General features: G+C 52.6%; 4 protein-coding genes across 4 annotated transcripts; all 4 read left to right on the forward strand.

Annotated features, from left to right (window-relative positions):
* Positions 1-793: 793 nt before the first annotated feature.
* On the forward strand, positions 794-2,147 carry LOC104264157 (hemoglobin subunit rho). Its single transcript, XM_009821104.2, has 3 exons — positions 794-900; positions 1,018-1,240; positions 2,019-2,147. Exons 1-3 carry the CDS (start codon positions 809-811, stop codon positions 2,145-2,147), a joined length of 444 nt encoding a protein of 147 aa, XP_009819406.2. The 5' UTR covers positions 794-808.
* A 6,136-nt stretch (positions 2,148-8,283) lies between these two features.
* Positions 8,284-9,752, forward strand: LOC104261435 (hemoglobin subunit beta). Its single transcript, XM_059820666.1, has 3 exons — positions 8,284-8,417; positions 8,532-8,754; positions 9,512-9,752. The coding sequence occupies exons 1-3, from the start codon at positions 8,326-8,328 to the stop codon at positions 9,638-9,640; spliced, it is 444 nt and encodes a 147-aa protein (XP_059676649.1). The 5' UTR covers positions 8,284-8,325; the 3' UTR covers positions 9,641-9,752.
* Positions 9,753-11,587: 1,835 nt separating this feature from the next.
* Positions 11,588-13,288, forward strand: LOC104254877 (hemoglobin subunit beta). The gene is made up of 3 exons (XM_059819471.1): positions 11,588-11,767; positions 11,882-12,104; positions 13,045-13,288. The coding sequence occupies exons 1-3, from the start codon at positions 11,676-11,678 to the stop codon at positions 13,171-13,173; spliced, it is 444 nt and encodes a 147-aa protein (XP_059675454.1). The 5' UTR covers positions 11,588-11,675; the 3' UTR covers positions 13,174-13,288.
* Positions 13,289-16,509: 3,221 nt separating this feature from the next.
* LOC104254878 (hemoglobin subunit epsilon) lies at positions 16,510-18,272 on the forward strand. Its single transcript, XM_059821416.1, has 3 exons — positions 16,510-16,616; positions 16,734-16,956; positions 18,144-18,272. Exons 1-3 carry the CDS (start codon positions 16,525-16,527, stop codon positions 18,270-18,272), a joined length of 444 nt encoding a protein of 147 aa, XP_059677399.1. The 5' UTR covers positions 16,510-16,524.
* Positions 18,273-26,168: the final 7,896 nt, after the last annotated feature.

Raw genomic sequence — 26,168 nt, forward strand, 5'->3', positions numbered from 1 at the left:
CCTGCCCCCAGTCACAGCCTGCCCCGGACCGGCATCCCACACAGGTATTCCTCGAAACCTGGAGCACAGGGAGGTGATCTCTGTTTCATTAACACCAAGCATGGCTGCACATCCGTGGATCTCCAGCACACGGTTCAGGTGTGGAGGAACTGAACTGACAGGCTGATATTTTCCACACTTTCTCCTGATGAAAGGTGCCTGCCTAGGAAAATGGAGAGGGGCTTCTCTGAGAGCCTGTGTGTCCAGAGCTGCAGAGCTGCAGCCAAGGGCAAGAGCACTCAGCATCCCCAAGAGTGTGCTCCTGTGCAGAAGGGTCTGTGGAGTGCCTAAGTTCATAAATCAGGTCATCTATCCCATCAGAGAAATACCCCTCAAATTTAGAGAGGCTGTAAATCCTGCAGAGTACTCAAAGGTTGGGTGCTGCCAGCATGAAGCTGTTGTAAAGCTCCTTGCACGTGGGTCAGTGCCTGCTGCAGGATGCAGGGCATGGGGTGGCATGTGCATGCCTGCAGTGAGCAGGCAGTCACAGGGGGAAGGAGAGGGAGATAAGAAGGTATTGTGTCCTGAGCCTGCCTGTTAAGCAAGTCACAGGGCTTTTTCCTTGAAGACCACACCTCACTGCAGACTGACCACTCCATGGACAGACCAACCCACCGCTGGTGGGGACCCCCACCCCGGCCCCAGCCAATGACCCCACAGCGCAGGACGGGGAGGAGCTGCCGGCAGCGGATAAAAGCCTCCGTGGGGTCTGCAGCTCAGCTACGGGGTCTGTGTCCTCCTGCAGCTCTGAGCAAAGCCGCCTGCCACCATGGTGCACTGGTCAGCCGAAGAGAAGCAGCTCATCGCCGGCGTCTGGGGCAAGGTCAACGTGGAGGAATGCGGTGCCGAGGCCCTGGCCAGGTAGGTCCAGCTCCTGGGCATCCGCTCAGCTGCACCCTGGTTAGAGAAGCTCTGGCAATTGCATTTGGGAGCATTAACAGTGTCTGTGTCTGCTTGTGTCCCTCCGTCTCTCCCCAGGCTCCTGATCGTCTACCCCTGGACCCAGAGGTTCTTTGATAACTTCGGGAACCTCTCCAGCCCCACCGCCATCATCGGCAACCCCAAGGTCCGCGCCCACGGCAAGAAAGTGCTCACCTCCTTCGGGGAAGCCGTCAAGAACCTCGAAAACCTCAAGGCGACCTACGCCAAGCTGTCCGAGCTGCACTGCGAGAAGCTGCACGTGGACCCCGAGAACTTCAGGGTGAGCTGCGCTCAGGGCTTGACCCTCTCTCCCTCCACCCTGCAGAGTATCTCAGTGCCTGGAGGGTTCCATACAAGCATAAATAACGTGTATTTTAGTTACCAAACAGAAAGGGGCTGGCTTGGGTGGAAACTGGGGAAGAGGGGAAGGTTGGGCATTTGATAATGGCAGGGAAATGCCAGGCTCTAGGCTGTGAGAGGTCTGGGGACAAATATAGGGAGATGCTCTGAAACCCTGGAGGCTCGTGCAGGCGTGGCTTGAGAAAAGCAGGAGAAGGATGCCGTGAGGCTGAGTGGGGCTGGGGGTGGGAAGTCCTGCTGAGAAGTCACTGTGCGTGAAGAGTGGGAGCAGTTCAGGCTGGAAGGGGTTGAGGGGGCTGGAAGTGGCTGATGGCCTCTGTTTCAGTCTCTGTTTAAGCCTGACTTCGGGGGATGTAGCAGGTACTGACCGAACCCGCTGCTCAAGTAGGCATGGGTTTTCACAGCAGACAAAAAAAAAAAAAAGAAAAAAGACAGAAAAGGTCTGGAAATAAAGTCTAGAGGCTAAAAAAGCAAGTGTGAGATGAAGCAGAGACAGAGGAGGTAGATACCGGTGCATATGGTCAGCACAGGAGTATTTTCCTGCACGGAGAATTTGGCTAACAGAGGTTCCCTGGGTCGCAGTCCCCAGCACCCACCAGAGAGCCGGGTTCCCTCCAGCCCCTGATCCCTGGGTACTCTGCAGGGCGAAGGGGTGCTCAGCACTGTGCTGACCTGATTTCCTTCCTTCTCCTCTCCAGCTCCTGGGAGACATCCTCATCATTGTGCTGGCCGCACACTTCGGCAAGGAATTCACCCCTGCCTGCCAGGCCACTTGGCAGAAGCTGGTCGGCGTGGTGGCCCATGCTCTGGCCTACAAGTACCATTAAACCCTCTGGAGGCAGATGTGTCTGTAATAATCAATAAAAAAACCCCACATTTCAGGACTTCTTAGTGTGCTCCTGTGTCGCTGCGGCTGCCTGAGGGTAGGGGGGAGGCAGCAAGGGGCGTGAAAGGGAGAAGATGGGCTCTGGGCTGCTGGGAGCATCGCGCGCCGGAAAGGTAGCCAGGCTGGCCAAAGGGGAGGCTACTTTTCCTGGCGATTTGGGCTCTCTCCGAAAGGCATCAGCCTGCTCGCTGCTGCCCTTTCCTGCCTGCCCAGCGGGGCTGGTCCTGGACCTCCATGCACAAAGTGATGCTGAGGTGCCCCTTGCATAGTGCGGTCCAGTGGGACATCTGGGGATACTGGCCTCTAAACCAGTGATGGGCACGTCCCATCCCACCTAGTACCTTTGAGCTTGCTGAAATTGCCGTTGGGGGGGTGTGTGTGGAATTCTGACCTATTCCGTGCATAAGGCCAAGCTGCAGGGCAAGCAAGGGCCCCTCTGGCCCTAAACCTCTCAACCTGTGATGCATGCAAGGATATAAATTTGTAAAGATTCACTGAAGCCAGCTTAGATTAGGCAGGAATTTGGCCCTTCATATTTTAGTACTGATGTATCTTTAAGAAGCTGATGAAAAGCATTTTCTGAATCAGCAATGAAAATGCTCTTACCATCACTCTTGTGCATTTTGATCAGAATACGGTATCCAAAAGAAAATATAATCCCAAGGGGAGGGGTTGAGGGCAGCTTTTAAACAAGACCGATCAGAGCTTTTTTTTTTTACTCAGATTGGCTTAATGGAAGAATGTTTTTTCACTGGAATGGAAGAATTCTGTGTAAGCACATCCGTTTCAGCAATGGTTTTCCAGGAATAACTTAAAAAGCAACAAGGACAGACATGTCAGTGTCTCAGAATGATGAAATCCTTGTTTTGCATGACTTAGGAATAAATTTTCTGCCTGATAAAGTAGGGATTTGCACTTATGACCCCTCTATCCTACACAGACAGCCTGTCTGACAGGCAAAGGATCCAGCCCCGCTGGCAATGCTGAGAACATCCTGGCCTGGGGGAAAAGAAAAAGAAAAAAGCCCCAGGAACCAGTCCAGCTTTCCTGCAGCACGTCATTCTTCTTTCAGTCAGCAAATGGACATTTCAGCATGATTTCAGGAGGTAAGAACCATTCTCAATGTCTTGCTCCAGTTAGCACAAAAGTGCCGTTCAAACCCTTGGAAGTTGCCACCAAACAGAAAAGGTCTCCTGGACTTGAGGCATGGGTGGACGTAACAAAATGATTGTGGGTGCATCCAGCAGCGCACACTCTGTCTGTGAGCATGTTTATACCTCTGGGTCCCAAACCAGCAAACGCTTGCTTGCACAGTGGCTGTGGCCCTCAGCCATACGTTTTTGCCCCACTGCCTGTGAATGTCTTAATGGTTCTGTTCCTCCTCTCCCACCCTGTGCCGTGGACACATCCCAGTGGTGATGCGGAGTGTGTCCTGCTCCCTGACCGTGCACTACGGCCAGAACCTGGATGGTCCTGTCAGCCTTAATCTGCAATTAGAGGTACAGGCAAGGGGCAGGATGCCATGCTGGTGTTGCAGAGCCAGTGTGCCAGGCTTTCCAAGTGAGAGTTGCTCCTCTCTTGGGTGAAGCAAGAGCAAAGTTATGACCACCAACAGCCCATCTGACTCCAAAGGGCTAGACGAACACCATGGCAAGCCTGGTGTTGAAATGACACTGCCTAGTCCTAGCAGTGTTGGCTCAGTAGCAATAACAGCTCTTTACAGAGGAAGGGGTGTCAGCAGTGCCTCCTTCCTTGGCAGACGGGGAATGGAGTAGCAGAGGGGAAGTGGTTCGACCGAAGCACCTCTAGCAGCTGGTGGGAAGGCAGGAATCAAATGTGCATTTCCAGGCCATCACGCTGTGCAGACTGTCCTCTTCGGGGAGGAAAGCCAAGCCTCACCAGCACAGTGACAGGGGGCAAAAGCAGTGCTGGTGTTTTACCATGAGATAAAATGGCCATCAGGGCGTTTCTGCAGCGGCGGTGCTGGGATGCTCGGGCAGGGCTGGGAGCCACGAAGTGCCCAGGGGAGGAGAGCAAGCCATCAGCTTGGTCCTTAGCAGTTGGCTAACAGCAGTTGGCTCACGTTCAGGACCTGACTTCTGCCTTGCCCTCCATTACGCCATTTCAGTGAGCCCCAGATGCTCCCTGTGAGCCCCAGGATCTTTGCATGGTGCAAACAGCCTTTTGGAGCCCAGAGCCCCTTAGGAGTGGTTCCAGCCCTCCATGGCCTGACCAAGGCAGGGCTGTCTGAGGTGGGTGTTGGTGTCTTCTCCCATGTAACTAGAAATAAAATGAGAGGAAATGGGCTCAAGTTGAGCCAGGGGAGGTTTAGATTGGATATTAGACTTGATGATCTTACAGGTCTTTTCCAACCTTAGTGATTCTGTGATTCTGTGATTAGGAAAAATTTCTTTACTGAGAGTGGTGAAGCACTGGAACAGGCTGCCCAGGGAGATGGTGGAGTCACCATCCCTGGAGGTGTTCAAGGACTGTGTGGACGTGGCATTGTGGGACATGGTTTAGTGGGCATGGTGGTGTTGGGTTGATGGTTGGACTTGATCTTACAGGTCTTTTCCAACCTTAATGATTCTGCGATTCTGTGATTCCTGTTTTTCTGTCCACTGCTTCCACTCCAGGGGGAAGGAGCGAGCTCCTGCCCTCAGCTAGGAAACCACAAGATGCTGGCACAAAGTGGGAAGAGCCCAGACAGGGCTGTTCAGCTGGGAAAGGAAGATCACAGCAAATAAAGTGGGAACAAAGACACCCTTGAGACCCACTGGCTAAAGACACAAGAAATTGCATGTTTTGGAGGAGGGAGAAGAGTCTGGCCTGGATCCAGAGCGGCAGAGGCTGGGTACAGCTGCCACTCCTGCTGATAAGGGCTCTGCTAAAGCTTGGCGCGGGACACTGCCTGCTGCAATCAGAGTGACCAGTAAATTCCGCTTGTTTCAGAAAGGCTGTCACTGCCTTTTGCTGTCGTCAGGATGGTTTGTCTATAAAAAGGGAAGGTTCCCATCCGTGGAAGAGGGCATGGCCCAGTGTGGGGCCAAGAGATGAAGAATGACTTAGGGGACCTTCCACCCACACCAAAGGGAACAGCCGGATGGAAGGATGCTCGAGGGAGGATTCCTGAGCATAGTGAAATCCATCCCAGGCAGACAGCAAAAGGGCCCCTAGTTTTCCTCTGGGGATAAGCTGGGGATAGGCACGCTGCAAGGTATTGCTGTGGGTGCACCAGGGGAAAGGAGATCTCCCTTTGACTCTGTGAACTGGAAAAAAGCTACAGAAATTGCCTCTGCTTGGCACGTTGTGATGAACATTTCCCCTCGCACCCTGTGCCACCAAACAGCACCCTCAACAGACAACCCCTGCACTGGGAGCCCTGAGCATCCAAAAATCGCCAGCCAGGCCTCTGCCCCTAAGCCATAAAGCAGGTGATTTTAAAATGTACTTAAAATGAACTCTTTCTTATAAAAATGGATGAGATGGATGGATCCCCTGGAGAAGGCTCAAGCAGAGTACAGGGCTGGGAACTGTCTGGGCTGTCGTGCCTTTGTTTTTTGCCAAGTGTCTCTCTGCCCTCTCACAGTGTACAGGGCTGCTGACAGCGAATGCTTGTGGTGTCCTGGCCGAGATCACCCTTGCAGACACCTTCGGGGCTGTATCTGCTGGACTGTGAGCTCGTGCCTCGGATGGTGTTATGGTCCACTGCCCGACTGCTGTAAACAGCCTCTGGGGCTGCCCAACATAGCAGGTTTCCTTGAAACGTCTTTGTGGCTGACTAATCCTAAAACTAAAAAGCCCTTGGAAGTCTCTCATAGGGAGTTTAATCTCATGCTTCTTCCTTCTGTCAGCTGATAACTGCCCTGTGGCACTAATGCAACTGCTGGAGATGATGTGAAAAGCACTTTGAAGGACCCACCTGCCAGGATGGGATGATGCTCTCCGGCAGGGACACTGTGATCTCAGGAGATGCTGGTGCCCACAGCGTGAGCGAGGAGGAGCTGCGTCAGCTGAGGGGGGTCAGGGCTGTGAAGGAGAAGGAAGAAAAGATAAGGCGAAGCCCAGCAAGCCCCAGGACTCATTCATCCTTTGCTGCTTCTCTTGGTTTAGCATCTCACCTGATGCCTGGGATGGGCATTTGAAACTGCCGTCGTGGGATGGTGCATCTGAGCTGCTCTGGTGCTGAGGTACTGCAGGACTGATGCCACTAGTTCACCGGTCCACCCTGTTAATAAAGAATCTGGAAGCTGTGTCCACAGAGCAATTTACTGACGTTACAGCCTCCTCATTTCTTATGTCTATATTAACTGAGAAAGCATGTGCATGAACCAATTTGCACACATAGCAGAATGAGAGTTGCAATTAGAGAACTTAGTTTAAGGTCAGGTCACCAGTTACAGCTGAAGGCAGAGCTCAGTACCTGACTGTATCACAGACTTCTTGCATGATTTTAAGTGCATCCTACAGTGCATCAGGACCCTGTTTGCAAAATTATACTAGCAAGAATACTTTTATTCTTTGACAGCCTCCCCTGTTAGTAGGAAACACCTTGGATCAAGATGACCTGTCAAATAGGAGGGTAGAAAAAAGTCGCAACTTTTGAAGATACAGTAATGGCAGTGAGTAATGGTATCGACCAGAGGTAAGGCTGGAAGAACTTATTGACGGTTTTACTTGGAGCACGCAGATAAGAGACAAGATAGAGCTCTTCAGATTTGTAAAAACTGTTGCCAAGAAGAAGACAAGAGGACAGACCTCATTCTGCATGCAGTGAAAGATTGTCCCTGCAAGGCTGCTTCTTAGGGCTGAATTGTTTTATGTGAACAAGCAATCTGATCAAGACAGCTCTATGAACAGTAGAAATGCTGCTTTGCCGGGACAGCTTATTTCTTTTGGGCTACGAGGTATGCTACATATCACAAGAACTCTTTTTCCCAGTATAAGCAGTGTCTGCACTCAAGAGTTTGTCAGTGCTAGTGCCTGATACAGCAAAACCATCCAACTTCTGCCATGCAGACAAGGTTTTATTGCGTATTTCTGCTAGCAGTCTGAAAAAACAGGCATGGTTCCCTATTTGGTTCTGCCTTTTATTTGGTGTACACCTTATTTCTGATTTGGTCAGGCTCAGAACTGTGCCCCAAAGCCACCCAGTTATTAGACTAAGGGACAGTCATCAGCCCCATACAGTAATGAGGCATTCAAAATATAAAATAAAATGAATGTTGTGCTGTCCTCTTCCTGGAAGGCCAGCAGATAAAATTAACATTGGACTGGTTTTGCACAGTACAGCCTGGACCGAGACTCCCGCTGGCATCAGGGGGACTGACTGTCCACATGGGTGACGTGTCCAGCTTGTACTCCTTGAAGGACTGAGGCTAGGAGTAACACCGTGCTCTTGAGACCCGTAACTCAGAGTCATGCCTTCGAGGTGGATCCACTTTCTCTGATGACAGGGAATTGCACTAGAGATGGGAAAGAGGAGAGCTTAGGCTCAGAACAGCATGGACAAAAACGATGGACAATGATGATGGACAACAACTCTTTGCTCTTTGCTAGAACAGACAAGATGTTGGGAGTGATCGTTCAATCCTTGTTTCCCAGTAAGCCTCTAGTCCTTCGAGCTGGGGTGGATGATGCCGAGAGCTGTTCAGGATGAATCCCAGGAGTGCAGGGCACCTCGATGCACCGTCAAGAGTCTGCAAACACGGCCAAGGCCAGCTCTTTGGACATCACTGCCTAGCTTCTTGGGTCTGCACCGCATGTTCAGCCCCCAGCCTCCGGCTGCCTCTGCAATACTGCAAACCCACAGCCGGGGAGGAGCCGTGCAGGCAGCTCCACCTGCGCTCGGGGCTGCCAATACAAGTGCATGGGTATGAGATGGTGCTTGTCCACTCAAAGGCAGAGGGGGGAAAGGGCCTCTTTTCCCCTTGGACAGCATCCAAAATTGCTATCTTTCCTTGCGCAGCCCAGCTCCCTCCCCAGCCCCAACCAATAGCTACGTGAACTGAGATTAGGACAAGCCGTTACTAGTGTATAAAAATCCCTGGGGCAGACTTCGGTTCCACTTCCTCGTCATTGTTCAGGGAAGCCCCAGGCAAACCCTCTTGCTTGACACCATGGTGCACTGGTCAGCCGAAGAGAAGCAGCTCATCACCGGCCTCTGGGGCAAGGTCAATGTGGCCGACTGCGGTGCCGAAGCCCTGGCCAGGTAGGTCCAGCTCCCGGGCATCTGCTCAGCTGCACCCCGGACAGAGAAACCAGTCCCATCACGGGAACACTAACGTGTCTGTGTGTCTGCTTGTGTCCCTCCATCTCTCCCCAGGCTGCTGATCGTCTACCCCTGGACCCAGAGGTTCTTCGCTTCCTTCGGGAACCTCTCCAGCCCCACCGCCATCATTGGCAACCCCATGGTCCGCGCCCACGGCAAGAAAGTGCTCACCTCCTTCGGGGAAGCCGTCAAGAACCTGGACAACATCAAGAAATGTTTTGCTCAGCTGAGCAAACTCCACTGCGACAAGCTGCACGTGGACCCCGAGAACTTCAGGGTGAGCCGTGCTCATACTCCAGCCTCAGCTGGGAGGATGGTTTCTGTTCTCTGGAGAGGGCTTTAGGGGTCTCTGAGGTGTCCGACAGTCAGTGAGACCTAGAAAGAAACCCCGAGGCTGCCTGAGCCTGTGAGCCTGCTGAGGGCAGGGGCAGTGGAGGGGAAGGGTGAGTGAATAGGCATATTTGGGGAGAATAGAGAGGAGTTATGGGGCTGGGATCTGTGAGAGGAAGGACCCAGGCAGGCGAGGTGGATGGGGATGAAACGCAAAGTCAAATACGTGCCGGTAGGAAGTAACGTTGGCTTGGAGCAGCCAGAGACCAGAAGGGAAGAAACCAAGACAAGGTTTGCAGGGAAGAGCTGGGCTTGGCGATGATGGAGTGGTTAAACTAGGAGAGAAAATAAACACAGCCACTTCAGCAGAAGGAGGTGATCTGAGCCAAGAGAAAGCAAGGTTGGGTAGGGATACGAAAGGAAAGGATAAACCGAGGCGAAGCAGAGGGAGGACACTGCACAGCAGCGAAGGAAGGTGTCTGGGGAGCAGGATCCAGCACATCCAGGCATCCTGGCGAGTGCCAGAGATGCAAGCTGTGCAAGGAGCCTGGTGCTCTCCACGGGACTGTAATAAATCTGTTCCTTGCTTTGCGATGAATTCCCCAATAACCGGTGTCCACGCACGAATACCTGGGTGGTGTGATGGTGGGGAGGGAGGTGGGGGCCAGCACTGGGCTGACAGCTTCTCCTCCCTCCATTGCCAGCTCCTGGGTGACATCCTCATCATCGTCCTGGCCACCCACTTCGGCAAGGACTTCACCCCCGCCTGCCAGTCCGCCTGGCAGAAGATGGTCCGTGTCGTGGCCCACGCGCTGGCCCACGAGTACCACTGAGCCTCCTGCAAGCATTCGTGCCCAGAGATGCTCCCGGCTCACGGGGAAGTATCCTCTAGTCCTGTTGGTCTCTAATCGCCAAATAAACACCAACTGCTTCAGCCATGAAGAGGTGTCTGCCTCTCTGTGGGAATGGGGTGGGGGCCACCCCGGGGTGCTGGGGAATGGGAAAGGGATGCTCACACACACACACACACACGTAACACGAGTCACAGTCTTGTCTATGAATTCATGCAAGTGAGACTTGTCTAAGCTGGAGAATCCAGTCTTTCACAGACTAAGTGGAACAAAACTTTGTACAAAAATGTGCAGTGGGAGAAGTGGCAGTAGTGAGATTAGGTCCATCATTTGTAACTTCCTTCGTGGAAGGAAATATGCTTTTTCTGTTGTTTTTGTCTAAATCACTATCATTCTCAGATTATTAAAGGCAGACCATAATAGACACATCTATTATGGAAAAAATATGCCAAGAATGGTAATTTCATGTACAGGAAGGACAGAGAATCTGCTCTCATTGGCCCCTACATCTAACTTTCCACAAGCAAAACGAAATTCCCTGAACAGACTCCATGCCACGCAGAGGACCACAGCCCTCACAGAATCAGAGAATCATTTAGGTTGGAAAAGACCTTTAACATCATCAAGTCCAAACGTAACCCTAACACTGCTAAGTCCACCACTAAACCATGTCCTCTCACCAGTCTCCTGTCCTCCTGTCCGACTCGCAGCATCCCCACAGCACCGACAGCAGCTCAGGGACATGTTTGGGGTTTCTGGGTGGTGAATTCCTCTTGCACCCTTGTCAGGGAGAAAGCAGAGTGAATGGCTCCAGAGCAGGTCTGCAGTAAACACGGCACTGTTCAGCGTGGAGAGCTGGGGAACAGCCTCACCCCCCAGGTCTGGCCCCAGGGTCCTTTGGGCAAGCCCCCTCCTGAAGTGAGCAGGCAGAGCAGAACTGGTGCAGCCATCAGAAACAGTGGCAGCCCGCAGCCCATGGCCAGTGCAAACATGTGGCTCCGTGGTCATCCAGACACTGCTGGACCAGCTGGCATTCCTGTGCGCTGCCGGGGTCAAGCCTCACAAGCTCCATCCCCAGACCCATCGCCTGCATCCCACCCCACCACCTCCAGCCTGCTCTGCTGGGAGGAGGAGCAGATGTGGAGCCCCAGGAGACCCAGCTGCCTCTCCCACCACTCGGCAGGACCACTGCTCCTCCGGCTGCCAAATTGCTTGGTCAGGCACTGTCTCCTGCTGCGCATCTGCCCAGACCCCAGTACACCCAGTCTTCCCCACCTCTCCTGGGGCCCCTGCGAGCTAACACTCCGCAGGCAGTTGGTCTGCCCTGTGTTTCCCTTCTAGCCTTGCTTGACCTTCGCTAACAGGGTCTTTGAGACAGGAGCTCTCTCTGACTGCAAGCCACTGCCCGTGGTTTTCTTAGTGTAACCCTAAAGTTGGCAAACTGTTAAATAGCTGATAGGAAAGAACAAGGAGAACCCAAAGCCTGACAGGTCCTGCAAGAAGAGGACAAAAAGAAACCGCCTGCAGACCACTGGTGCATTCAGAGGGAGGACCCAACAGTCCCAAGTCCGAGTCTTCTGCCTCGCCGTGGTGTGCGCCATCCGAGGGGCACCAAGACTTGCACGCACCTTCCTCCGAGGGCTTATGTGGGACCCGTGCGGTGCCGTGCTCGGACTTTGGGCGGAGATAAATGCCACCCTTCAGCAGGGAGCTGCAGAGCTGGAAATCAAAGACAGGGGGAGGGCGGCCAACCAGCCCGGCCCTGTGGTGGATCTGGGCATCTTGCCCTAGGGCCCCACCCTGACGCCGCGTCCCCTCCCTTGGGGTGCCAGGGCTACGGGCCCCCCCCCGGGGGCCCAGCCAATGGAGGGGTGCACGGGGAAGAGGAGGGGCCCAGCATAGCATATAAAAGTGGGAACGGGGAGAGCTGCCCGCCAGCGTGCGATCCCCTTGGGAGCAAAAGCCGAGACTTCCTCCGTACCTGCCGGCAGCCACACGCTACCCTCCACCCGACACCATGGTGCACTGGTCAGCCGAAGAGAAGCAGCTCATCACCGGCCTCTGGGGCAAGGTCAATGTGGCCGACTGCGGTGCCGAAGCCCTGGCCAGGTAGGTCCAGCTCCCGGGCGTCTGCTCAGCGGCACCCCGGACAGAGAAACCACTCCAATTACAGGAGCATTAACGTGCCTGTGTGTCTGCTTGTGTCTCTCCACCTCTCCCCAGGCTGCTGATCGTCTACCCCTGGACCCAGAGGTTCTTCGCTTCCTTCGGGAACCTCTCCAGCCCCACCGCCATCCTCGGCAACCCCATGGTCCGTGCCCACGGCAAGAAAGTGCTCACCTCCTTCGGGGATGCCGTCAAGAACCTGGACAACATCAAGAACACCTTCGCCCAGCTGTCCGAGCTGCACTGCGACAAGCTTCACGTGGACCCTGAGAACTTCAGGGTGAGCCGTGCTCCTGACCGGGGAACCCGTCCTCTCCACCGTGTGTCTGCAGGCAGTTTCTCCCCTAACCCTGAGTTCTGCCTTGTGAGGGATTTTCTCTAGACATACTGGTGCAGGAGGAAGAGGGGCTGGTGGTTGGGGCGGGGGAGAGACGCAGCAGAGGGACAGAGAGGGAAGGGACCAGCCTGCATCTTGGTGAGAAAGCACCGAACGTGCTGAGAGGTGATGGTTACAGAGAGGCTGTCCGGAGGGCGCAAGCAAGGATGCACGGGCAATGGGAAGGCGGCAAGGAGGTGGTTTCAGTGCGGAAAGGGAGAGGGAGAGTAAAGTGAAATCAGTTGTTGAGCAGGAAGAGGTTTGAGCCAAGGGGAAAGCGAAGGAGCAAGAGCAAAGCTTGGCACAGAGGAGAAAGGAGAGATGAGTGAGGAGCAAGAGATAGCGGCTCGATGCCAAAAGCAAAAGAGGAGTGGGACCTAGAGGGAGAGACAACTTTGGCTCCTGTGTGTCTGCAGCTGAGAGTTTCCCAGTGGGGAAGTAACCCTGACATTTGTCACTGGAGCTGGCGGAGATCCCCCCCCATCAGCATGAGCTCATTGTTCGTGCCAGAGCGCGTTGCAGTGCCGAGTGCCGGCGCCCTGCCGTGCGGCAGACACTCAGCTGTGCCTTCTGCTCGGGAGAAATTCCCAAATGGAGCCGTAAGGGAGAAAGAAAAATTTAATCAACAAAATTTCTGGAGAATTTTTGGCTACTCTTCCCACAGCAGTAGCAGAACCTGAATCTTTAGAGTAAGAACAGAGAAGATACATCTGAAAAAGGACTCCAGGGAGAATTTTAAGCCTATGAAATGCCCAGGGGTTTCCCTGGGTCGAATGCGAGTGCTTGTGTGGGGATCTGCAGGCTCCCAGGCATTGCTAACCCGAGGGTGCTCTTCTCCCCCCAGCTCCTGGGTGACATCCTGATCATCGTCCTGGCCGCCCACTTCGCCAAGGATTTCACTCCCGACTGCCAGGCTGCCTGGCAAAAGCTGGTCCGTGTGGTGGCCCACGCTCTGGCCCGCAAATACCACTAAAGCATCAGCGGGAAAGCCCCGGCAGCATCCTCCAGCTGTGTGTCGTGCACCGGCTGACGTGCTGCTCTGGAGCCGACAGCTTGTAACAGCCAAATAAAGCTCATTCTGTGAAGTCTCCACTGCGTCTGTGTGTCCCTGCGAGGCTGGAGGGGTTGGGGGTGTGGGGACCTGGGGCACCTGCAGGTGGACTGGGGTGTGAGCTTGAGCAGGGGGGGCATTTTGCTGCCAGAAAATACCACCTCCCTTTGTTCTGTATGTTTTGGGGGGATTTGTGTGGGATTTGCCTCTGGAAATCATACTTAGAGTACTGGGTCGATACAGCCCTGCTACCTCCGTGGTCACGCGCTGGGAAGTTTGCATTGAGGAACGAGTCGGTATTTTACTGTGAAACCTGCGTATTTTCTTGCGGGCAAGTGGAACTTGGAGGATTCATATTTTTTAGGGAGGATAAACGAAGTGAAGGCTTTAATCTACCCTGGCTCATTCCTGGCATAAAGCCTACAAGAAATGAGCTGACTCATACTGGCCAAGCAGCCAGCTGGGTGGGGGTAGGTTTTAGATAAACATTTTGCTATCAAGACCTGTCCAGACTTTGTTTATGCACTTCTTTTTCACCCTGTGCTGCCCATTCTGCAATTATGGGGGGCCTGATCCTGCTAATAGCGGTGACTATTAATAATTTTCTGAATGTGAGTATCAATTGATGCTTTGTGCGTGCAGAGCGTTTTGGGTGTTTAAGTGTCTGCAGAGCAGGACTCTCTAGGGTAGACTTTGTTCTTGGCACGGGAAGCACCATCTGCCATGTCTGAGCTGAGCATGACGTGGTAAAAGCGATGGTTAGCTGAAAGGACATGCTTCCTTTTTAAAGGGAAAAAAGAGGGCATAGCTATATATCCCAGTATCTCTGATACCCTGTTTGCACTGTGCCCTATCCCTGCTTCGTCCACACTTGTAGGCATCCCACTCTCTGCCCCTGACCCACTGGAGAGTATTAAAAGCCCTCTGTGACCGTAAATGCCCCTTCTCACACACGTTACTTGAAGGAAGAGGCATTTTGTTTCTGGTGTCAAGGCAGACACTGAGACGGTGAGATGATTTGCATTAAGTCCCACAGTGCTTTCCTCCCTGCAGGGAGTCTGGGCAGACACAGAATGCAGTGTCTTGGTCAGGCACACAAAAAACCAGATTCTTACAGGATTTTTCCTAGGTTTCATGATAGATATTGGTAGACTTTTGTATGAACATAATTGTTCATAGACTTCAGGCAGAAATGACTGAATTATTTGAACAAGTAGGTCTCCTCCTGCAAGCAAGGTGTCTGGGTGTAGAAACGAGCCGAGCAGACCTCTCGGGTTAGACCCAACAGGTCAGTACAGCAGGGGAGGGCTGGGCTCTTCCCGCTGTTGGGGTTCCTGCTGGGGTACCCCTTCCTGGGAGCAGGTACAAGGGTTTCCATCCCCTGTACCTGGCAGCATGGCAGGATGGGTATGATGCCCGCTGCCGGCGACGTGGCTTCACTCCCCATCCCCATCCCCACCTGGAGGATGAGACCCCAGTCCCTGTCCCCTCAGCAAACAGATCCTGAAGGATGTCCTCTCCCCGTGCTGCTTTGCCTGCTTCCATTTTGTCTCCTGCGTGATGGTAGAACGCCGCTGTGGGAGCTGACAACCCCCGGCGATGCCCGGTGCAGCGGGCCGATCAGGCGGTGCAGGAGGGTGGGCACCAGCGGCGTTTTGCCTGCGTGTTCTCTCCCCCATGCACGCGCCCAGGCAGTGCTCGACTTGATTTATCATCATGATCCAGCACACTAGCCTGCTAGATTTTCTTCAGAAAAGGCAGATGTAGGCAACTCTAATGAAGATTATTCATCCCTATTCCACTGAAAAAAAGTCTACAACTAAAGGGGGAAAGAGATATTATCAGGCTGACAATCTCCCTCAGTATTTTCTGTCTTTTGATTGATTTTCCTCCCATTCCTGTATTTTCAGTAAAAGGCCAAGAGGACACTTAGCAGGAGGTGGTCCACGGAGGAAGGCAAGCCCCGACGTCTGGAGAGGAGCTTGGTCAGCTCTTTAGCTCTGCTGCAGCCTGGCCATCCGAACACCCCACCTCTCACCCAGTCCTTAGTCCGAAGAGACCCAGCGCCTCTTAGCCCAATCCAAATCCTATGGAAAACAACAGGAAGACAGCGGATTGCCCCAGGTGCCTTGGCATCAGGATCAAAGCCCCTGTGCTTTCAGCAAGGCCAGTGTTTCTTGGGGTTTTATGCAGAAAATAACACAGGAGGGCCCTCCCCATGCAAGGGTGTTGTTGCTGGCGAGGGTGCATCAGCCCAGTGTGCTCGGGGGTGTCCCAGGGGAGCAATTCACATGAAGCCCAAACATCTCCTCCTGCCGAAGGAGGCTGGGGGCATCCTGGCTGAATGTGGGGGAAAATGTGAAGTATGGCAGCCTTGTCAGGGCAGGTTCAGAAGGGAAAGGCCCTGGCCTCCCCCAGGCTGGACATCCCTGAGCTGAGCTTTTTTCGAAGCCCATTTCACCTACCCTTTATGGATGTGGATGAGAGCAGAAGTGGGATGAAAGGGGTGATGCTGTTTCATACTTGCCCCCTGCCCAGCAGCACTCCATCTGGCTGGTCCTTTTACGTCTGAGGGGAGAACATTTGGGTGAGCCTCTTTGTGCTCCAAAAGGGACACGTAAACCAAGCAGGTCAAGTTCTGTTACAGGAGGAGGACAATAGGGTTAATGCAGATTTCAGCTGCAAAGCCTGAGCATCCTCTGAGCAGCTCCAGCATTGCCCACAGCTCCTGGTAGCGCAGGGAGACCGGAGTCCTCCTGCAGTCCCGGTGTCTGCATGGTTTGCTGGTGGCAAACCCCTCTGGGTTGCTCTGCCACGAGGTGCATATTGGCAGGGGCATTCATCATTTCGCCGATAGAGGCCAAGGCAAGGCAGAGTCCAGAATGTGGGAGAGCCAAGGCGCGAGGCTCACAGCCCGCTGAGTCCCATGCACACATGTTAAATCGTGATGGAGTATTGCATGGTGGCTTGTGCAGCCCTTGCTCTGCAAAGGGGCCCACGTCTGGTAGGTGAAATGGAGAACTGCCTGCGCAGAAGGGAAGGGATAAAGCTCTTGAGCTCAGGATAACCAGAGGCCCCTTCTCAGCGTGCCACACCCCGGCCATCCCCTTCTGCTCCCCCGCTGGTGGGGACCCCCACCCCGGCCCCAGCCAATGACCCCGCAGCGCAGGACGGGGAGGAGCTGCCGGCAGTGGATAAAAGCCTCCGTGGGGTCTGCAGCTCAGCTACGGGGTCTGTGTCCTCCTGCAGCTCTGAGCAAAGCCGCCTGCCACCATGGTGCACTGGTCAGCCGAAGAGAAGCAGCTCATCGCCGGCGTCTGGGGCAAGGTCAACGTGGAGGAATGCGGTGCCGAGGCCCTGGCCAGGTAGGTCCAGCTCCTGGGCATCTGCTCAGCTGCACCCTGGACAGAGAAGCTCTGGCAATTGCATTTGGGAGCATTAACAGTGTCTGTGTCTGCTTGTGTCCCTCCGTCTCTCCCCAGGCTCCTGATCGTCTACCCCTGGACCCAGAGGTTCTTCGCTAACTTCGGGAACCTCTCCAGCCCCACCGCCATCATCGGCAACCCCAAGGTCCGCGCCCACGGCAAGAAAGTGCTCACCTCCTTCGGGGAAGCCGTCAAGAACCTGGACAACATTAAGGCGACCTACGCCAAGCTGTCTGAGCTGCACTGCGAGAAGCTGCACGTGGACCCCGAGAACTTCAGGGTGAGCCGTGTTTGCCGTCCCAGCCTCTTCCCTCTGTCCTGTGAGGAAAGTCAGATTTTGCTGTGAAACTGGGGGTATTGCCTGCAACAATGCTGTCTAGGGGTACTTTCTTTGGCTGGTGGAGACAGAGTCCCCTTGTGGTACCCAAGCAAGATGATAGCTTGTGCAGGACTGTTTGCAAGAGTGTGGGTGAATTTCACACTAAAAAGTCCCATTTTTAGTACCGGCACAGCAATGGGCCGGAGAAGGTATTGGGAGATTGTTACCTGAAGGAGATCTGGTTGGGGCAAAAGAAGCAAGCCCAGGGGAAGGTGTAGCATGGGCTGGAGGAGTCAGAGGCAGAGGGAAGCTAAGCAGAGCATTTAAGGAAATCATAGGTCCTATAGCAAGATAAGCAGCTAGTGTGCTCGAAAACAGCGGAGCAGGTTTCTGCCTCGTCCAGCATGGGTTGCCTGTCCGGCTGGGACACGCCCTCCTCCTCCAACTCTTTTAAATAAAAATGGATCATTTTCTTCATTTATATCTAAAGAGAAAAATAATAAAAAAAAACCAAACAGCATTTTGCAGGGTGGGTCTCAGGCCAAATTGCTTTAGCATCCCAAAAATGGGGGGAAATAGTTTCAAGGGTCCGTCTTTCACCTTTTTTTTTTTAAAAAACAAAGCAAATATTGTTTTCCCAAACACCAGAGCTTTCTGTGGAAAGACTGAGGATTTTGTTGTAGCAGTCCCGGGGCGCGGGGAGTGAGCCAGTCCCCCGAACCAGCCCTGCAGCCCTGATGAGGCGGGGGGGGGCTGCGGAGGAAGAGGAGCGTGCAGCATCTGAGAGTCCTTTCAGGAGGGGAATTCAGCCTTAGGGAGAAGTCAGGAGAAAGGAAAGGCAGCCTGCACATTGCAGGGTGGTGTCTGGGGAGGACGGGAAAGAGAGGGACCGGAGGGGAGTCTGCAGCAGGAAAACCAGGGAGACGGAGAGCTTGCATAAAGGAAGAAGCTGTTTAGAGCTAAAGACATGGCAGGACAGGGTGGGGTTGGTGGAGCTGTGTGTGGCAAGAGCGCAGAGCTTCATCGAGAGGTTGTGGGTCCAACAGCTCAGCCCCGGCTCGGGGATGTCCGGTCCCTGCTCCGTGGTCTGCTGCGGCACAACGGTTCAAGCAGCACTAACCCTGTCTGTCTTCCTCTTTCTCCTCCAGCTCCTTGGAGACATCCTAATCATTGTCCTGGCTTCCCACTTCGCCAGGGATTTCACCCCTGCTTGCCAGTTTGCCTGGCAAAAGCTGGTGGGTGTCGTGGCTCACGCTCTGGCCCGCAAGTACCACTGAGCATCCCGGGACCGGCCGTGTGAGGAAGAGTCCCTGCTCCGCCACAAGCACCTCTGAGCACAAGGAGATGCCCTTTGGGTATTGTCAGGCTGTAACCACCAAATAAATGCCTCCCAGCACGGTGTCTGCAGAGTCTCCCTGTCTCTGTGCTGGGGAAGGAGGGGGGCCGGGGGAGTTTGTGCTGTTGAATGCAATGCCACCCGTGTGTGGGTGTATTTCTTGTTTCTAAGGGCTGTTGTTGCAGACGGTGTTTCTTTAACGCTGCAGTGCTCTCTCACGTGCGCTCCCTGCCAGTGCATGCATGGGGGGGTGTGAAGAGAAAACCCATGCAAAGGGCCCTGACACCCAGGAGTGTTTCAGAGAGCGTCCTAGGAATAATGAGGGATTGCAAAGAACCCGCATCTGTTCTCCCAGCTCTACGTTAATGTGAAATAAGGTGAAGCCAGCACTATCCAGAGCGCAGAGTTCCAGCCACGCCGTTGCTGCGCTCAGGGAGCTGGCACCCGCCTTGCCCTGCTCTAGGGCTGGGGATGCACGATCTACTTTTAGAGCAGCTGATACAGGAGAAAACCTTTGAGCTCTGACTCTTGGGATGTTCAGGAGGTGTCCACTTCTTCTAGCTATATCGGCTGGCCTAACAGGAGATACTGATTCCCCAAGGGGCATTTATCATGCTGATGCACTTAGCAGACCCTCATCCCCTGGCACCCACAGTCCCAAAGACCCCCTCTCTCCAGACTGGGGGCATTCAGCTCCCGGTGTCACCCAGCAAATAAAAGCCACCACGCTAACTGGTATCTGGGCTTTGACATGCCTGGCCCTTCTCCCATCCGAGGGGCCTTCATGGTGCGTGGAGTGAGGCTGTGGGTCAGGCTTGGTTATTTGTTCATTGGGACAAAGGTGACAAGTTCCATTTTTTTTAGCTATTTTATTATACAAAACAGGAAAAAAATCATTTAAAAACCCTAAAAAAGGTCAGGACTGTGTTTATCTTAAATCTCGTCTTAAACCAAGACTGGAGACTCCTTGCACAAGGGGGCTGACAACCAATGCTGTTTACAGCGCCTGGCGCAGCAGAGTGCCAGCTGTGATAAAAGTTTCTGGAGTTACCAGGGACGACATGGTTGTTTTGGGTCATAATCTTTCAAAACATGCCCTCATCTCACCTGGGTTCAGCAGAGTTCTCCTATGTGCCAAATCGGCAGGTTTTTGTACAGAGAATAGCGCAGCTCCTGGAAACGCTGTGCAGCCAACAGCAGTGCAGCCCACACGCTGACCCTGCTTCGAGCAGGGCATCAGACGAGAGACCCCTGGAGTGCCCTTCCCACCCAAATTATCCTGTGGCTCTGCACTCTGAGTTTGCAAGATGTTTGCTTGCTTTTCTCACCTATGGCTTGTTTTGAAGGGGTCCATAAGGAAACAAGTTGAAGGTGCCTTTATAAATCTGCTTTGTTTGGGTGCTGTGAAAGACAGGATTGAAGAGGGGTGGGAGGAGGATGTAGATGTTACCCATCAGAGTGTGGAAGATGGGGGTGCCACTTTCCCAAATCTCTGCAGGATGGGCTAGCCAAGTTCCGGGATGAAGACGACTGAGATCGCACAATCTTCAGGCCCTCATCCTTGGAGGCAATGCTGAGAGGTGTCACGAGGACCACGATGGAGGACAACAAAATGAAGAAGAGATCTGAATCCATGGTGAAGAAAATGAGGTCCAGGGCATGGATGCTGTTGAACACCATCTCTCTGGAGGGCAGCCAGGTCACCGTGGGATGGAGGCAAAGGGGATGGGACAAGGCGCTCCCTGGTCACCAGGCAGCCAGAGGAGATGGAGGAGTGGGTTATGATCAGGATTATGCTCCTCTGTGGGTGTGTCAGCCCTATTTTGGCTGCCCGCCTGCCTGTTGGCATGGTCATACAGCTCCACGGGGGGCAGAGAGCCATCAGCCTGTCAAGGGGCATGGCAAAACCCACCGCTGACTCCAGGAAGGTGAGGGAGCAGGTAAGGAAGAGCTGAGACACACGGGGGTACAGGCTAATCGCCATGAGCAAGGACCACAGAACCCGGTGCACGGTGGAGAGACATAGCCCAAGGCCAGTGAGGGCCAGCACGGAGAGGGCATGATGTAGGGCTGGTGCAGGCTTTGGTTATACAGAATAACACAATTTCCAGTGCTTGTAGTGACAAACAGAACAAACCAAGGTGGAAATCTGGGGTAAGATGTCCTTCACACCCAGGGAATGTGGTTAGCAGAAAGGCTGTGACCACAAGGCTCACCCCCAACGAGGTGCTCTTCATGTCCTCTCACTTCTTATGAATTGCAATCTGCGCAGCCCAGGTTTGGTTCAGGTCTAGTTTAGAAATTATAGAATCACACAGAATCACACAGAATCACTAAGGTTGGAAAAGACCTGTAAGATCATCAAGTCCAAACAAAAAAAAAAAAAAAAAACCCCACCAAAAAAACCACACAAACCAAACCACACCACACAACAACAACAAACCACAACACACCAAAAACCAACCCACCCAACACCACACAGCTCCATGCCCATCAAGCTACATCCCACAATGCCACATCCACACGCTCCTTGAATACCTCCAGGGAGGGTGACTCTACCACCTCCCTGGGCAGCCTATTCCAATGTTTCACTACTCTCTCAGTGAAGAACTTTTTCCTAATATCTAGCCTGAACCTCCCCTGGCGCAACTTGAGGCCATTTCCTCTGGTCCTGTCACTAGTCACTTGGGAGAAGAGACCAACACCCACCTCTCTGCAACCCCCTTTCAGGTACTTGTAGAGAACGATGAGGTCTCCCCTCAGCCTCCTCTTCTCGAGGCTAAACAACCCCAGCTCCCTCAGCCGCTCCTCATAAGACTTGTGCTCCAGACCCCTCACCAGCTTTGTCGCCCTTCTCTGGACACGCTCCAGCACCTCCATGTCTTTCTTGTAGGGAGGGGCCCAAAACTGAACACAGCATTCGAGGTGCGGCCTCACCAGCGCCGAGTACAGAGGCATGATCACCTCCCTGCTCCTGCTGGCCACACCATTTCTGATACAAGCCAGGATGCCGTTGGCCTTCTTGGCCACCTGGGCACACTGCTGGCTCATATTCAGCCGGGTGTCAATCAACACCCCCAGGTCCTTTTCTGCGGGGGAGCTTTCCAGCCACTCATCCCCAAGCCTGTAGCGTTGCCTGGGGTTGTTGTGGCCAAAGTGTAGAACCCGGCACTTGGCCTTATTGAACTTCATCCGGTTGGCCTCAGCCCATCGATCCAGCCTGTCCAGATCCCTCTGCAGAGCCTTCCTACCCTCAAGCAGATCAACACTCCCGCCCAACTTGGTGTCATCTGCAAACTTGCTGAGGGTGCACTCTATCCCCTCATCCAGATCATCAATAAAGACATTAAACAAGACCGGTCCCAAAACTGAGCCCTGGGGGACTCCGCTTGTGACCGGCCGCCAGCTGGATTTCACCCCATTCACTACAACTCTCTGGGCTTGGCCATCCAGCCAGTTTTTTACCCAGCGAAGAGTGTACCTGTCTAAACCACGGGCCGCCAGCTTCTCTAGGAGAATACTGTGGGGAACAGTGTCAAAGGCTTTGCTGAAGTCCAGGTAGACAACATCAACAGCCTTCCCCTCATCCACTCGGCGGGTCACCTGGTCATAGAAGGAGATCAGGCTGGTCAAGCAGGACCTGCCTTTCATGAACCCGTGCTGGCTTGGCCTGATCCCTTGAGTATCCTGCACGTGTCCCGTGAGCGCCCTCAAGATGAGCCTCTCCATAACCTTCCCCGGCACCGAGGTCAGGCTGACAGGCCTGTAGTTCCCCGGATCCTCCTTCCGACCCTTCTTGTAGATGGGCGTCACGTTGGCAAGCCTCCAGTCATCCGGGACCTCCCCCGTTGACCAGGACTGTTGATAAATGATGGAGAGCGGCTTGGCAAGCTCCTCCGCCAGCTCCCTCAGCACCTTTGGGTGGATGCCATCAGGCCCCATAGACTTATGAGTGTCCAGGTGGCATAGGAGGTCGTTAACGGCTTCCTCCTGGATCATGGGAAGCCTATTTTGCTCTCCATCCCTGTCATCCAGCTCAGGGAGACGGATACCCTGGGGATACCTGGTGTGGCTGTTAAAGACTGAGGCAAAGAAGGCATTAAGTACCTCAGCCTTTTCCTCATCCTTCGTGACAATGTTCCCCGCCGCATCCAGTAGAGGATGGAGATCCTCCTTGGCTCTCTTTTTGTTGTTAATGTATTTATAGAAGCTTTTTTTGTTGTATAGAAGCTTTTTTTGTTTTTTTGTTGTGTTTGGTTTTTTTGCCTTTTTTTTTTTTTTTTTTCTTTTTTTTTTTCCAGGTTGGACTTGATGATCTTACAGGTCTTTTCCAACCGTACTGATTCTGTGATTCTGTGATTCTGAGCTCTAGCTGGGCTTTCGCCTTCCTAATTCCCTCCCTGCATGACCTAACGAGGTCCTTGTATTCTTCTTCACTTGCCTGCCCCTTCTTCCAGAGGTGGTAAGTTCTCTTTTTTCCCCCGAGCCTCAGCATAAGCTCCTTGTTCAGCCAGGCTGGCCGTCTTCCCCGCCGGCTCTTCTTACAGCACAGGGGCACTGCCTGCTCCTGCGCCTTCAAGATTTCCTTCTTGAAGAAGGTCCAGCCTTCCTGGGCCCCTTTGCCCTTCAGGACCGTCTCCCAAGGGACCCTCCCGACCAGTGTCCTGAACAGGGCAAAGTCTGCCCTCCGGAAGTCCATGGTAGCGGTATTGCTCACCCGCCTCCTTACTTGGCTAAAAATTGAAAACTCTATCATTTCATGGTCGCTAAGCCCAAGAGAAGATAGAAAACTCCTGAATCCCTATGAATTGCATCGTGCAGCCCTGAAATGATGGGAAGCTTATACTAGCAGGTTGATTGATTGTTCTTCTCTTTCACGGCAGCTTCTCTCAAACCTGAGGCAGCACTGCAAACCTTTGATGAACGAGCACACCGTGTTGCTTTGGAAAGAAAGGAAGGGAATTTCCACGACAACAGCACAGACTAATAACTGAATAGATTTCATGAGAGGAGGATTGCTTCTTGTGAAAATTGGTAGGGAAAGGCATTAGGAAAGAGTGTTAAATTACAGAAGTCAGAAAGCAGTTGTGATCTGTGGTTGCGATACCTGCTCTTCCTCAGCCATCGGGAGACGTCACCTCTCCTCCTGGAGCCTTCCCTCCTGCAGACCCAACACGAAAATGGAGCCCCCAGGTTTGCAAACAGTGGGGTGGAAGATAAAACTTACTTATCTCATAGTATACATTGTTTGCAGTTTAAACAGAAAGAAAAAGAATTAGTCGAGTATCTGTGCTAGGATAATTAACAGAGTCTGTGCAGTGAAAAAATGGGGTGATGCGTTTTGTGCTCATGAGAGAAACATTCATGTTTTCTCTACAGTGAAACCCTCTTGTTAACTGCTGTGGCATATTGCCTGGGAATGGAACCTTGAAAACTCCTGCTTAAAAATATAATGAATTAATCAAACCCCAGAGCCTTTTAAGGAATTCTTATTCAAAGTTTAATGTCAGTCTAAAGAGCAGGCTAACCAGAGGGCTATCAAGTATAATTATTTTTATCTGTCCTGATCCCCACACTTACCAAAATAACAGGAGCAGAAAAAAAAAAAAAAACAAAACAGTTCACTTCTTAGCATAAGCCAAAAATACTCTTTAACTGACTCTGTGCTGCCCCTGCTGGGGTTATACATAGTGTATGGCACGATTTTTATGCCTCTAGAGGGAATTCTCTGTCAGGAGCATCAGCATAATAGAGCGTTTCAGAAGACAGCTCTTACAGCTGGTCGGACTGGAATATAATCATAATAAAACTCAGCCATCCATGTGAAATGCTTGTTGTGTTTTCCCACACTACTTGAAATGAGGATGAATGGTAATGTACTTGTTCTTATTTTGCAAAAGATGCTTTATTGCTTTTGAGAAGTAAAAAAAGATGTTGTTTTCTCCAAAAAACAGCATGGAAATACCCAAGCTACCTAATGGCTCCGTGCTCCTGCAGGAAGCATTTCTGGTAGTTTTTTACACCGCATGTGACGTTACGGAGATACTTGGACAGAAAATCTATCTGCCTGTGAAACAAGAGGGATCCTTTTCAGCTTGCCTAGACCATAGGAGAGGGCTTTATCTATAGGGCCACAAGCAATTCCACAGATGAGACTGGAGGGATGGGGCCAGCTCTGCTGTCTGTTTTCCATGAGCCCTGTTGTGCAAGGACTGGCCGGGAGCAGGACCACAACTTTTTTCCTGTGTCAGTAGCAAAATTGGATGCCATGGCAACTGCAGTACTGCTGCAAAAAGACCTCGAGAAATATCATTTGGATATGAAGAGATTTTTGATCCATCCCCCTTGGTAACTTTGGAGAAATGAAGGTTTGAAACCCCAGAGTGACTTATCAGCTGATCTGCCTCATCTTTCCATTTTTCCGCCCCCTTACCTCCTCCCACTTCTGCTTTGTGCCCTTCCAGCCCAAATTCCCTTCAATAAGAGAACCAGACACGTGCTTGTTTTCCATCCCAAACCAGAAGTGGCAGGGTTAATGTTTCTGAGATGATGAGGAGTTTCTCTTCCATATCCCAAAGACTCATCTGGCCAGAAGTGCAGGAGTTCTCACTATCTGGCACAAAGTGAACTCAGAAACCAAATTATTATCTTTTTTTGTTTTTGTTGGCAGCCTTTTATCATGTCTCCCTCAATTTTTCTTTGTCCAGGCTAAAAGACCGCTGCTGTGCAGACAGGTCCCCATGCTCCACCCCACAGAAATTAAGAATTCCTGCACTACAGACCCACGTATTCACTATGCAGTAAGAAACACCATGGTAGTTAATGTGATTTAGATAAATCCACTCTGTCAAACCCCAGTGGCCGACCACCTTTGTCCGTACAGCAGAGATGTGTGAGTGACAGGGAGGACGCGCTGGTCCCCAGAAAGCAGAGCACCATCTCACCGCAGGGCATATTCCCCCCTGTTACCTGACAGATCACAAATGGGAGAATCATCTTCTGGTGACTACCCAGCTTCATCGCAGGGTTGCAGAGTGATGATTAAGCTTGCCCGAAGCCTGCCATGGTTTGGTGCTCAGCCACGTGCCCCTGTGGCTGCGGCAGCCTTTCGGCAGCGGGTGGCTGTGGTGGTCCTCTGGGTTGCATCTGCAGGGACAGACATGGAGCAAATCACCAAGACACGCTCCAAAGCTTTCCCGTTACTTCTGCAGCAGCACTCGGAGCTGCACAGACCACCGCTGCCACGAACGCTGGAGAGCACCTGCTTGGCTGGAGACTTTTTGCAAATATGCTCACCCTGTCCCACCCGGCACTCCTACCACTTTCTCCACGTACTGGCCACGTGCTGCCTGGTTGTGTCTCAATCGATCAAACAAACTGCTCTTGCTCTGGCTTTGCCCTCCCTCTGTGCTACAGCTTCTTCCAGGGGAGGTCCTCCTTCCATGGAGGGGAGTGCTTCGCTTTGGGACAGTTTTGTTTGGGAAGTTTCTGTTAGCTTTATTAACAATTTTTATTTTACATACATGAAGTTTTCAGTGTTTGACAACACGAGAGAGAAGGAACCCCTTTCAGCGGGAAAGAAAGGCAAGGCAATTTGTCTTGGTCCTTTCTGCATGTTTGAGTCTGTCCCAGATAATAAGCTGAGGTACATGGGCTGAAATGCAGGCAGCTGAAATGCAGGCGTTGTCAGGCATGATCTGTACTTGAATCACCACTGATCATTTTCCATTGGCACCTTGCACAATATTCCAGCAAAGCATTCCATAAGCACTAGCCCTGGCCTTAGCTTTTTCTGTTTTGCCTCTTTGCTTTAGTTGCCCAATCCATAACATGGGGA

The sequence above is a fragment of the Gavia stellata genome, chromosome 1, assembly GCF_030936135.1.
Source record: "Gavia stellata isolate bGavSte3 chromosome 1, bGavSte3.hap2, whole genome shotgun sequence".
NCBI classification, from domain to species: domain Eukaryota; kingdom Metazoa; phylum Chordata; class Aves; order Gaviiformes; family Gaviidae; genus Gavia; species Gavia stellata.